Genomic DNA, 13,910 nt, shown 5'->3' on the forward strand with positions numbered 1-13,910 from the left:
TTCCCAGGGCCGGCTCACGCTGTGCGAAGCAGCGAGCAGGAGCAGCCGGCAGGCAGCAGTGCAGGGGACGGCCGAGCAGCTGCCCGGCGCACAGGCCCAGGACACTGCCCAGGACAGCTGTTTTCGTGATTTATTAGGCGTATTGTAGCATCGTGTCATTACAACTGCATTCCAACAATTGTCTCCAAATATTTATGGGAAGAGCTACTTGGCATTAATTACCGACTGATTGGAAATGAAATAAAATTAGTAAACCTTTGATATCTTGACCACTAATTCATCTGGTACCAAAATCTCTTGAATTCTAACTGACTGAGTCAAAGGCAAGCAATGGCAAATGTGAAGATTCCAAAAAGCACTTTTTCAGCTGAAGCTTAACTTACTAGCAGGTAGCCAAACGAGTTAAGCTGCAGAGGATCAAGATGCTTTATCATTTATAGCTTTTAATTGAAAAACGATATGGAAGAAATACATGGCCATCAAAACCTGGCAGATCAGAGCCTCAGTAAAATAAAACTTGTATTCCATTTAACATTTTATTTGAGCCTCAGAAGATTTAATCTCAGACTGATTCACATTGTTGTCTTCTCGTTGCATAAACTGTTTCCCCATCACTTCTCAGTTTCATTACTTAGTGCTAAAGAAGTTCACGCCAGAATTTTTTTTCACGTGTAACAATTTCAGCTTTAATTTAAAACCACAGAACATACCCTTAGGATTTTAAAAAACCCCTTAGTTTGGCCAAAACAAGCACATTATAACACACACTTCTTTCTCCAAGTTGCAAATACAAAAACTTAATAGTTTAAATGACAATTCCCACCTGTGCTTTCCATCTTCTCCCCAAAGGAACCAACATGAAAAAAATAGTATGTATTCAGGTTGTCCTGTTGTTGTATCACATTTTAGTTTATCCAAAATGTTATAGTAGAAAAATTAGTGTAAGGACATTAGAAAGATACCTGAACCTCATTTTACCTTTAGCCTCTGTACACCAAAAAAGCCACGTAACCAATAACAAGCAAGGGAGTTGAACAGGAGCAACTGTTTTGAAACCAAAGTTCTTGTGTATCCTGAAAAGCGTTTACAGTAATTTAAAACATTTTCTACTAATTGGAAGTAGCTTACCTGAAGGACAGGCACTTTTTGTGGTGTGTTTTGTGGTGACTGGTGAAGCTGTGCCCAAGGCTGATGATGAGGATGTGGGGGCGGTGAAGACTGATGATGTATCCCTGGATGAGGCTGCATGGGAGGACAGGTTGGCATTTGCTGTTGAAAAGACTGCTGTTGACTAGGAAGCTGCTGGCCAGATATTAGTCGCTCTTGTATTGCTTGTGGATCTGCAAGGCCAACACCTGGACAACCATTTGGTCTCATGTGCCCACCCATCTCCCGTGGTGCTGAAGACATACCCATAAACGGACGATTCTGTTGCATGTTTCTGGGGCCCATATTCCTTTGTCCAATTCCCATGGCACCAGGGGGCTGGTGTGACGGCTGAGGATGGGGTATATTTGGGTAACTGCCAACTTCCATTGGTATTCCAGCACTACCAGGTCTAACCTGTGGAGGAGGTGTACCTGCTGGATTACTCATTGCTTTCATAGGTGACATGGGAGGTGGAGAGGCATAAGTTCCCTGAGGCTGTGAAGGGTGCATAGTTTGCGTGTTCATTTGGTTAAGTGAGCCACTAGGGTGGATGGGCTGCTGGTGCATTAGTCCTTGACCACTGTTTGATGGAAATCCGACAGCATTTGGGTATCTTGGTACAGATTGATTCATTGGAGTGTTATTTGTAAGGCCTAAATTCTGATTCATCCCTGTATTATTAACTAATCCCTGATTAAGGTTACTGTAAGGATATCGAGAATACTGCCCTGAGTTGTTTATAGTAGGTGAGGGTACCGTCTGGCTCCGAGAACTAAAATTAAGTGTTTGCGGCCTAACAGCACCCTGCTGGGGAGGATTAGGGGAGAATCTGGGACTGTGGGCTACTGATTCCCCATGGAGAGCAGTAGGGGGATGGTGGTGAAATTGCTGGACTGAGTGTCGCAAAGAAGGTGCCATACTGGGATTCTGCTGGGGCACATGAGACAAGTGGCCAGGTCCTGAGGTGGCAATGAAAGGGTTTCCCTGATTGAGGCCTTCTTGGCCTTGAGAAAACTGGTTCATCCTCTGCTGCTGTGGCTGACCGTGCTGCTGCATTGAAAAATCACCACGAGCCATGTAGTTTCCCATCTGCTGCATGTGCTGAGGATGGCCCTGCCCAGGGGGTCCGGAGGGTGCCTGTGGCGGCTGTGTCGGTTGCGGCTGCTGCTGCTGCTGTTGCTGCTGGTATGGTGCTCTTATCTGGTCTGGCACTTGAACTGCCCGTGGTCCCCACATGGAGCCACTGTCTACAAAGGGTTGCCCATGTCTTTCGTTCTGCATGCCAGGGTAGACTCCCATCTGACCACCAGCACCGCTGCTGTGAGGAACCTGAGGAACTGGAGGGTTGTGATACTGCGAATGAGGAGACGCTATACCATTCCCAGGGGCATTGCTTATCATCCTGTTCGGCTGATCCATCAGGTGCATTTTCTGCTGTTCATACTGATTATAGTGATCAAAATGGGTCAACTTGGCTTGGTTTTGATTTGCAGGAGGATGATGAAGAGATGACTGTAAAGGGGGAAATCCTTGATCCATGGGCATTTGCTGACCCATAGGATTCACTGTATTTTCAGGATATCCACATTCTCCAAGACCTTCCAACCCTTCACTGAAAATATTCCCATCTTCTCCAAACAGACTCATCATTCCTGGATCTGCCATCTTTTTTCAGCACACAGCTCCTTGGAGCTACAACCAGAATGTTAGTCTGTGCTTCACCTCGGTGAGGTGTTTTGTCCTCAAAGCCTTTAATCCTCAACTAATCTCCTTCATGTCATTCCATATTTCCTTAATTCTTTTGGACCACGCAGTGTCAGGCAAAGTCTGGTTACTGCTCCTAGAAAAAGCAGGGGAAGGGGGAGACAGAGAAGAAGATATTGAAATAAATAATGTCAGGCAACATAAAGAAAACATACTTAACTGTTTTTTAAATTGCTGGCTAGTTTCAGCCCCCTGAAATACATCTTAAAAATCTATTTCACATTACGAAGGATTCATTAGCTTTATCCAAAGCTTTATTATGATAGAGAGCTAGGAAGCAAGCAAAACACTAGCCTTAACCTTAAATTAATCCATTCACTAGACTTCCTAGTGCTCCTTTCTTGGGTGGAACAGAACAAAAGAACACAACACACAGCAGCAGCAGCTGCCACAGCAGGTAGGCAGATGTATGAATATAGCCGAGCAGCCCATCTGCTGAACTAAAGCCCTGAAAACGTTCTAGTTACCAACAGCATGTCCTTAACCTTATTCCCTTGAGCTGCGTAATCAGATGAGCAAGCAGAAGCACCAGGTCCTACGATGAACTAAAGTTAGTTAAAGGCACAACAGATTTTTCAAATGTGTACAGCGATGACCCACTAAACACAGACCAAACTCCAAGACTTAGCCTTTAGGAAGGGATGATTTTTTTTCTTTTAAAGGCACAGTTTATCTTATTTTAACGAATTTGTAAACTGAAAGACACAAGGCTTTCTCCCACTTCAGCAAAACTATGGGCTCAGTTTGTGTAAGAAAATCAAATTTAAAAGCTTCATTGTATGATAGGGTGGATTTCTCATTACCCTTTATGATGGTAACACAAAACAGTATCATTGGAGTTCATTACTCATCTCCAGGTTAGTATGCTACTACTGCAACTACAGCACTTTGGAAGACCACAATGAAGTTTTGTTGTCTCCAGAACTTGAATAGTCATTCAAGAGAATTAGTAATGGCAAAAGAACTTAACAAAAAGCTAACCTAACAAGGTACACATTTGAACTTGGAGAATAAAAAGCAAAAAGCAACAACGCAGTAACAGAGCAGATTCAGGAAAGTTCTCATTCAGGTTTTCTACAGGGAAGACTGGTCTATTCCGAAATGTGTTCTCCATCCTCTTCCCACAAGAATTCCAAAGACTTGTTCGGATCCATTTTTTATGAACAAAGGTAGTCTATTGCTGTCTATTTTTCCTAAAAACAGAATTTTAACCACTGTGTCTTACATGCAAAACAAACTTTAAAACAATAGTCAAGGGGGCCCATACATTTAGCAAGTAAAACTATTTTTGTATCTTGGTTGTAATTCAGTGACGACTCTACTTGCAGATACCAGCTGCCCTTAACCAGCAACCAAAGTAAAGAAGATTTACAAGTTTATGTTTTCACACCTTGCATTCTGTTGTACGCTTTCAGTTGCTTTGGATGCAAAATGCCAGACCAGACTGTTTGACTGAAAGTGATTTGTCCCAGACAAGTTTTAGGGAGAAAATATCCGCACATTTATTACCCTTCTTGTAGCCACTGTCAAGAGGACCTTCTACAGTATGAAGCAGAGGGCAAGAGGAAAGGCACAAGCATTTATCACTCCTCTTAAAATAGCATTTGAATGTCACCTTTAAAACCACACTCTTAAATCTCTTTAGTGCTCGGCTGGGATATTAACACTTCCTAAATCACTTGGAGGTAAACTCCTATGAGCCATCTTCATGTCTCTAATATCTATTCGGTTTTATTTCATTTCCATTATTAGGCAGAAGCCATCTGTAATATTTACCACCTCATTCAGTTTATTAAAGCACACCATAAGGAAGTTTGAACAAGGTGAGAAGGAACCTCCTTCACCAAAAGAAGCTTTTGCTATTAGACTGCTCCAGAGCAGACCACAGTCATGGTGAAGGTCCCTGATTGCTCAAGGACTTCTGGAACTGTGACTACTGATGCTCACTGCCATTGGAAGCTGTTAAAAGCAGGACATCAGTGTGCACTGAGGGTCTCCATCTAACAGAACAGTCTCTCTCTCTGGAAATGCTAAAAAGCAGAGCACACAGATACTGTTACCTCCCAACCACTGATGTAATCTGGGCAATATCAAACTGGAGCCGAGTAGATCTCACCCATCACAAACAGAAACAGCCACACAGTTACAAACATGTAAGAATTTCCACTCATTTTATTATATAAATCATGCCTGCTAAAAGAACCATTTTTTAAGACAAGCAGGCTCCACTCTCCTGAAGCACTAATGGAAGTTTATAACAAGCTAACAGAGCTTTCTTCTCTCCAGAAACAAGGTTACAAGCATCAAGCACGCATCTGAATCTGCTTTGTTTACTGTTTTTCAGCTGACAAGCTTCCAATAAAATTCAGGCCAGTCAGCCACTGATAACAGTCAACATCAGCTCACAGTAGCTTGGATCTGCTACTATACCTAGAGAACCAAATTAAAATAGGGTAAGGGTTTTGTTTTACTAAACACACATTATTTCTGTTCTGCTCACACCACCCCAATTTGCAGGTTTGGGCTAAGAACTGTCCCTTATGATGCAGGAGATGTGCTAGAAACCTACTACTGGTCTGGCTTCCTGAGCATGCACTCTTTCAAAAGAAAAGTAACCTCCAAGTTTATGATGCAGTTTGTAAACAAACAAATCCATTGTCTAAATTAAGAGCAAAAACACTGTTTGCCATTACATGATTTTAGATCTGCATTTTTTCCTGAGGCATGAATCAACTTCATGTTTGAGCTCTGGATGCTTAAGTTAACTATGTCTGAAACATAGTATAAGGTCCACAGTAAAGATGTCTCAAATTTTAGGAGTATTTCTTCAGATTTAAGTCCAGCCTCAAATTTAATGACCACAGCCCTTAACAGTCAGTTGTGCTCTTGCCAAACCTTATTCTAGTTTCACCAATAAAAGTCACACCTCTGATGTGATATATGGCTAACAGCAGCTGTTGAAGCATGAAAGACAGTAGCAGCTACAGGCTGATCAAAATAAATTAACCAATGTTTTGATAAGGGAACAGTCAATACTGGAATTACCTACTAACCTCTCAACCTTCTATTGTAACAATGTAGACATCTAGGTAGTTTAGCAAGTCACAAGAGTCACAGCTTTATTTTATGTTGCAACCACATCTGCTTCTTTCAAAACAAAAGAAAGCCAACATACAAATAAAAGTAGAACCTGTATCAAGCAGTAATTCTAGTTAAAATACCCACTCAGCACCACTGTTCACTTCCCCATCAATGCAGACATACTAAGAGCAAGACTAACCGTGATAAACTCAGCTTACAGTATTTTTTTTCTATTAAATGGTTTACAATAAGGGATGGTACACCTTCTCTCCATTCCTGCAACTTAAAACCAACATACACAGAAGCAGTGACTGTTTCTTCGGTACAAAGGGAAGAGTACCTGAACCCTTAGAAAGGTGGATAGTTGAAACCAAGTATGAATGTATGAAAAGACAGTGAATTTTTTTTTTTTATTGCCATCTTAAACTATACAGGTTCTGCTATAAAATTCTATCACTTTTCTGTTCCTGAACATGAAAGATGGCTCCAAGCAGACTGACCTAAAGAGTCAATGAATATATTTTGTTAAGGCTGCCTAGACAGCTTGTTTCTGTTCAAAGCAGTGGTGTGATCCCAACCACCAGGACACAGTCAATTGCTTAACAACCCTGTTGTCTCAACAGACAAAGCTTACATTTACTCCAGTTTGCAACATTCCAGTCTTAAACAGCTAGAACTCAAATTTAAGTAGTAGTTAACCATTGTACAGCTTAATATTCCAAAGCTGCATGCACTCAGTTTTCTTCGGCAGCTTCCCACTTTTACAAGTTGAACTAAAACGACTGCTACTGACATGTAACTTATCTAGGGTTGCAGGCACTAAAAACCTGAACTTCATTAGTTTTGCTCCCAAAGCAGCAGATGCAGGCAGTAAAGACCAGGAAGCAGCAAGGGCAGCACACACATGCCCATGCCCCGCACACCATCCTCACATTCTGCCGAACAAAAGAACAATCTGTAAATCAACAGGTTCCTTGATTCAGCTATCAACCCTTCTATAGAAGAAATTCAGCAGCACTTGGCCGTGCAGCAAAAAAACCTGAATAAACAGAAGGTGAGAAAGGCAACAAATACTGACTGCTCCACGCTCAAAATGACATGTGTCATGCAGAGTTATATTTTTACAGCTATTAGTTGATACCTCTGACAAAACTCTGAAGTACTTGACAGACACAAACAAACCGGCTACTCACATAATGCAAGTATGCCCTTACATACAATGCAATAAACACCACAAATATTGTACTATTTTGAAGACCTAGGCTAAAAAGAAGTCCTCTCGTGCAAAAAAACAATACCACGCCAAAGGTCATTTTGAGACCAGAGCCTCAAAATGTAGGATTAAACATTAGGCTACTAAATCTGCATTTAAACATTGCACATTTAAACTGCTTTTCAAAACTGCTAAGCTCCTGCTGGCTGCTAGGGGTAGTAATTTAAGCATTTGCCGCATGGAAGGACATGACATAAATGACAGCAATGAAAGTCACATTCTTATTTTACTCACAAAGTTGAAGGAAAACATTCACCAAAAACTTCACAAACACATGTAACACCATGACAACATCGAAAAAGTTACGACAAGACATTCAAATTGGACAAGATGGCTGGTGAGGCTTCTACATTTCACCTCGCTCACCTACTGAGCACAGAGCACTGCCGTTGCCAGGACAGTTATGCAAGTGCCTGACCATGTCCGTGGGAAGCACGCCTCATCTCCTGCGTGCTTAATGCTTACTTTTCATTGCTGTCACACGCCACACATGGGACGTTCCTCCTGCATACAGATTAGCCAAAATATAAGACCAGACCTGTAAAGTGATTGCAACATCATTTCTGACTGCAGCTTCCAAAGAAGCTCGGTTTCCTGAATGCCTGAAGACTTTTTTTTTTTCATTCACTTAGAGTGCTTTCCTACTATACACTTCACTCAGCACAGCTGTGTTAAAAATTAAGTCCGTATAGTTCAGACATCAAAGGATGGCAGGAATCTCGTTTCCCCTCGTCCCAGGAAAGGAAGACAGGACTTGCAGAGATGAAAAGAATGACCTGATGCACTTCAGGAATATTCTGACTTAGTGGGAAGCATCAGCAAATATGACTTAAGCATTTCTGAAAAGTTTAGTTTTGCCTTTATCTTAGTAAAATTCAGTTAGTTCTTCACAGAAATACATCCTTACAAGAATTTGCAAGAGCAACTTAAAGGCGGTCAATGTCTCTTGTTAAATTAAGAAGGGGTGGGGGGAAGAAATCTTTAGGTGTCTTTCCTCAAAGGTCACAGGTTTTGCCAATGTGCAATCAGCTAAAATGCCATGAATGATATTCAGTAACATTTTCTTTGCCAAGAAATCCATGAAATCCTACATTTCTCATAAAATCGTTCCACAAAAGCCAGGCTGGATTTTATTTCCTTAATGTATGATGTACGCTGGCAAAAAAAAAGGCTTTCACCGAGGCAACTGAGGGCACTACAGCCTTCGAATATTTGGCAGCTTGCTGCTGTCAAGCAGCTGATGCAGGAATGACCAGCCCAGAGTTCAGCCTGTGCCACACATTTGGAAACAATATCCTTCGTCATTCAAGTTCACAGGAGCTCTGATAGGAGACCACAACAGCGTCACTTAGGAGGACTCTGATGCAAACCCACTGAGCCTCACTGTTACATCACACAAAGGCATTCACCATAACAGTTGGGCTGCAAACTCTTTGCCCTAACACGGGAACACTGCTAATTTTAAGTCAGCACCTATAATATGACAGAAGAAGCCTCAGCGTATCTTTTTTTTCCTGATCAGAAGAAAAAGAGGAAAGTTTAGAGCCATTTAGCAGAGCACGTACTTGGAGGCCTTTAATGAGATAACCGGAGGAATAAACATTAAAAAAAAAATTACATTGAAGTACATTACAAACATGAGGTGAGAGAAGAGGGAACAAGCCTAATCTAGAAATATTTCAGTTTTAGTGTTACGTAATCTGGAATTTTAAGAGGCCTTTTTCATTGCAGGACCACCCTCTCTCCCAACATAAGTTTAAAACACAGATGTGAGGTGGTTTATCTAAAAATAGTCCCAGATAAGTAAGAGAAACAATTGCCATCACAAAAATATTTCAAGAATACTCTGCAAAACATTTGACAGAGGTGTTAACCTTGCAAATAACTCCATCAAGAGGAGCAGTAACATGCTTCACGTGACCCCTTAATTGATGGTTGACCATGACAAGGCAGCAGCATAGCCAATATAAAAAAAACCCCAAAACACCCCAAAAACAAACAAACAAAACCAAAAACCCTCCAAAAAAACAAAACCAACCAAACAAAAAACCAACCAACACACCACAAAAACACAAACACGGAAAATCGTATGGGCTACACGGCTGCCTTGTTTCGGTGGGCTGGGGACATTCAGCTGAGCGCTCACCGCTCTGCGGCTGTGCGGTGGCCAGGCGAGCACAAAGCCCTGGCAGGGCCAGCGGGGCGGTGGTGTCAGGGAGAAGACTTATATTGTCGCCATCAGTCACCCAGAAATCTCCTCGCAATTACATTCCCTTCTCAAGCTGACACTAAACCGGCCCGGGTGTTCAAGAGGTGGGGCCAGCGGCGACCCCGCTGGGGCGCTGAAAAAACACCCCGTACAACCGATGGCTCCGGGCTTTTTGTGCACCTACTGCAGTTGTCACTGATTAACCAACTGATCTGGCAATTTCCTACATTCTTTTGCATTTAAAAAGGATCTGAGAGGCCCGAGAGTCATCCCCTTGCATATCCCCGGGGGAGCGGGAGGCTGCGCCCCGTCCTGCTGGGCTAGGGCGCGCAGGGGCCCCGCCACCCTCCTGCCCTCCTCCCCCAGCCCGGGCCTGCAGCTGAAAATAATTTATCTGCTCGCTCCGCCGGGCTCCCGGCATATGCAATTGGGAGGCAAACGTATCCATCATGGATAAACTTGAGCACAAAGACAGGCTGAGTGTCACAGGATACAAAAGGGCAGAGGTCGCCGCGGCGAGCGGGAGGATTTGCGCAGGGCAGGGCAGGGCAGGGCGGTATGGCCGCCGCAAGGCAGCGCTGGGTCGGGCCTGCCCGGCCGGGCACGGCCCCCGAAGTAAACAAAGCCCGAGTCACCAAAACCGGATTAAAATAAACCCGCTGAAAACAACGAAATAACCCGAGGAGTGACGAAGCTTTAAGTAACACGGGGCCTTTCCCCGCTAGCAGCTCATGGTGTTTACACCCAGAAAGTTGGGAACTGTAAAAATTCATGAGGTGGAGACTCAAATGTTTCCCAGAGTTTCTGAACATGTGATTTTCACCGAAATGTATTTTTTTAATCACGGGCAGGTTTTAAGACTTAATCGTATCCCAAAAGGCTATTTCCAGCTATAGAATTATGAGCGCTTTAAAGTAGCCAGACCCCGTATTTTACTTTACCTGTTACAAGGCCAATACAATCATGTTTCATTCATAGTTTATGAAGTCTGAAAAACCACTTGATGAAATTACAGTCTACCGATACCACACATGGTATATTTGTCCACGTATATTTTATAATCATTTCAATTTATGACTTGTACTTAAGAGTCATTTTCCTGTACATGTGTTCTTCATAAATAGTGGTAGATCGCAGTGTGCGCTCGTACAGGAACCACATATCCACACTCATTTCTGTGAAGATAAATACACCCTATGCACCCAAAGTGAAAAGGCAGTTTCCACATGACTAAAGAGAACACACTTCAGGACCGAGGAACAAAATGGTAGTTCTCCCTTACACTCTTCACATATGGCAAGATGAATTGTCCTACATCTGAGCTTAAGCTCTCACTCAACTTCCAGTACTGATGATCCCTTTTGCCTCATACACTTAAGCATACCGTCTTGACCCTTTCAGCAAAGAAAAAAAAATTATTACATACTACACGAGGAAAGGATTACAAATTGTCTTTTTTAGAAAAAGGTAACATCAGCATTTCCTAATGTATTTTAAATCAAATCACACAGTGACTGGCTTGGGTTGGAAGGGACCTTAGAGAACACCCCAAGACCGAAACATTAAATTTTACAAATTCAAAATTTTCTACTTTTTTTTTTTACTGGATTTTAACTTAGTTACAATAAAGACCTGTAGCATCAAACTAATTACATATTTTATCACGTGCTATAGACTATTTAAAAGAAAAGTTAAATTATTTCACTAACTTAAAATTGGCCACAAAGAAAAAAGGGTTGGGGAGGAAGGGTGTGAAGACAGACAGTACACTGCAGAACAGAATGCAGTACATGGAGTAAATAGATTTTAGAAACCTTCATTTAGTGCCTGGACCACCGGGTGGGTCCAGTAATGTCCCACAGAATACAGGGGACAGCTGAGATACAGGACAGATACCCAAATGATTTTCTACAACTACTATTAATTGGACTACTTAAATCTGAGGGGTTTGTTTAACAAAATTAATATATGCACCTTGAACATTCTATTGTTTTTTTGGAGAAGGATATGCCAAAAAAAAGGGCACATTTATTCTTGGTCAGTGCAATAGAAGCAGGCTCTTGCACATACAAATGAAATCTGACTTTTTTTGTTTGTTTGGGTTTTTTTTTTAACATAACACCTGGCTCACAGTGATCATCAGTACTTACTCAAACCACAACATAAACAGCTGTACCAAGCTGTTCTCCCCAATGGACAATGGCAAGGGAAAACTGTGCGGGAGCTCTCAGCAGCTTCTAGCGTATAAGACTAAGATACTTAAGAGTAAGCTCAAGTTCACTCAGACATGGAAAAGGCATGCCTAGACAGCATAAACAATAGTGCCAGAAATTTAAAAATTGCACTGGGGACTATCACATGAGTGCAACCCTGTCAGTCCTCATGTGCAGTGTAGCCCTTCTGTCCAAGCAGGACTGAGCTCAATGTTTTTCCTCCATAAAAGCAGGTTCCAAGGGAAGACAACCAAATTTTCTTGTGCAAAACTTTAATGGGACATCAGTTTTTCCTTCACACAGAAGAAAACCAACTGGGGTGTTTTCAAGCATCTCGCTTAATCGATTTGCAGTTCTAAAATTTCTCTAGGATAGTTAAGTTCATATAAACAAAAAGAACCTTCCAGGGGAAAATTTGTCATGTAAAATTCTAGAACTATGCAATTTCATTCTTTTCTCATCAAGATTTTGAAGAACTTGAAAGTAGCTGTCTTCTGATGTGCAAACTGCTGACCCAGAACCCAGAGCCACAGTCATTCAAACTACTACAACCGACAGGAGCAGCTGACCGTCATCTACCATATTTTTTTATACCCAACAGGAAAGTTCTTGAGCTACCTTCCTAACAAGATCTGCAGAGATAAATGATGAACATACAAGAGCAGTGCTGCATTCACGGATTAGATGTGAAAGGGAATTTTTACTCATCTAGAACTGAACTTGGAAACCAGTTCCACTTCATGGTACACTCCAACTTCTCTCAAAAAGGAGGACTAAACCTAATTTCCTAATAGAAGGCACTATCTTCACTGTTCCTAATGATTCACAGTCCATTTAGATTACCTGTTAAGCTTACCAATTTTACTGCAGCATCTGCAGAGCATTAGAACTTTCCACACCCTCTTCTGTTAAAATAAACTTTAAAAAATCCTAAAGCCCCCCAAAACCCAAACTAACAAGCCAAAACCAAAACTTTCCACTCCCATCAACAAGCCCAAAAATTTATTTCTGCTCACAAAAAACAGTGAGGTTAAAGTCTAGGGTAAAGAGTCAGGGGGTTTTTGTGTGTTTTGTGTTATTTTGTGGGGAGGTTTTTTTGTTGTTGCTTTTATTGTGTTTTTTGAAGTAGGAAAGGCAAGAAAATGAAAGGAGTGGGCAGGCTGCCTAAAAGATTACAGTATTATTTTACAGCCATAAGAAATAGGAAGGCTTATTTTGATAATTTTTGAAGAGTTTGATTGCAAACTTTGCTTGACTAGCAATTTCTTTCATGTTTGTAAATACCTGGAAAATGGCTTATTTAAAAAACCCAAGCAAAACCATTTAAGTAGCAAGGATCCCAGAACAAGAGAATTGAGGACACTTAATCCAGTACTGTATGAAGACTTCTACCATATAGATTTGTGTAAACAGCCAAGTTTAGAGCTATTTTTCTATTTCTGTTTTACTATTCAGAGTCCAGTTCTCAGAACAAGACCTACAATGACTAGTGAATTATCTATGCAGCAGTGTAATATAGAACACTGCCTGGAAAATCTTTTTCCTATCAAGAGTCAAAAACCTGCTAGTTAAAGGTGAATAAACTCTAATAGCTAAAAGTGTATGCCTTTTTTTATCAATTATGTAGTGAGGACAGTTAGGTACAAAGAACTCTGAATTTCCAGTGCTAAATATTTCCAAAGTTACATTATCTCGGGGGGGGGGGGGGGGGGGGGGGGGGGAAACCACACCACACAAAAAAAACCAACACCACACAAACAAAACAAAAACAAAACAAACAAAAAAAAGGAATGAGCCTCATCCAGAATACGATAGCTGCCGAAAGACTGCAAGATTTCACTATGTTTAAGCATTAGTAAATGGCATTATTAAAGCATAGACTTTGATCACCTGAACCCAAAAAATAAAGTGCACAGCAGAGGAAGAAGCGTGGATGAGGCTGTGCTAGAGATCAATTGATTTAGAAGTCATAGGAATTAGTGGCAGATTAAATACTTACACTGTATTAGCAAATATTATTTGGATCTACAGTTGAGACTCAGGTAACTGTTTAATTAATTATGCCTGCAAAGCAATAAAATCTAGCTCCTTGTCCCTCCAATTACATGTACTATATAAAACTAGTTACGAAAGTGAAGTACATAAAATTACTTGAAAGGGAGGATGAACTGCCTGCTGTCACTACACAATGAGCTTTCCCGACCAACATTTTACAGTACCT

General features: G+C 41.4%; 1 protein-coding gene across 5 annotated transcripts in view; it reads right to left on the minus strand.

The window, feature by feature from the left end:
* The window catches only part of CHD7 (chromodomain helicase DNA binding protein 7), a 131,290-nt gene that overhangs the window by 86,698 nt on the left and 30,682 nt on the right, over positions 1–13,910 (minus strand). For all 5 annotated transcript variants that reach the window (XM_066180736.1, XM_066180720.1, XM_066180727.1 and 2 more), the window contains one exon: positions 1,129–2,989. In XM_066180736.1, the coding sequence (XP_066036833.1) occupies positions 1,129–2,814 (1,686 nt within the window). In that variant the 5' untranslated portion in view covers positions 2,815–2,989. The remainder of the gene's footprint in view (positions 1–1,128; positions 2,990–13,910) is intronic.

Source organism: Chamaea fasciata, unplaced genomic scaffold (assembly GCF_029207755.1).
Source record: "Chamaea fasciata isolate MVZ Bird 193981 ecotype frontalis unplaced genomic scaffold, bChaFas1.0.hap1 SCAF_1, whole genome shotgun sequence".
NCBI classification, from domain to species: Eukaryota; Metazoa; Chordata; class Aves; order Passeriformes; family Sylviidae; genus Chamaea; species Chamaea fasciata.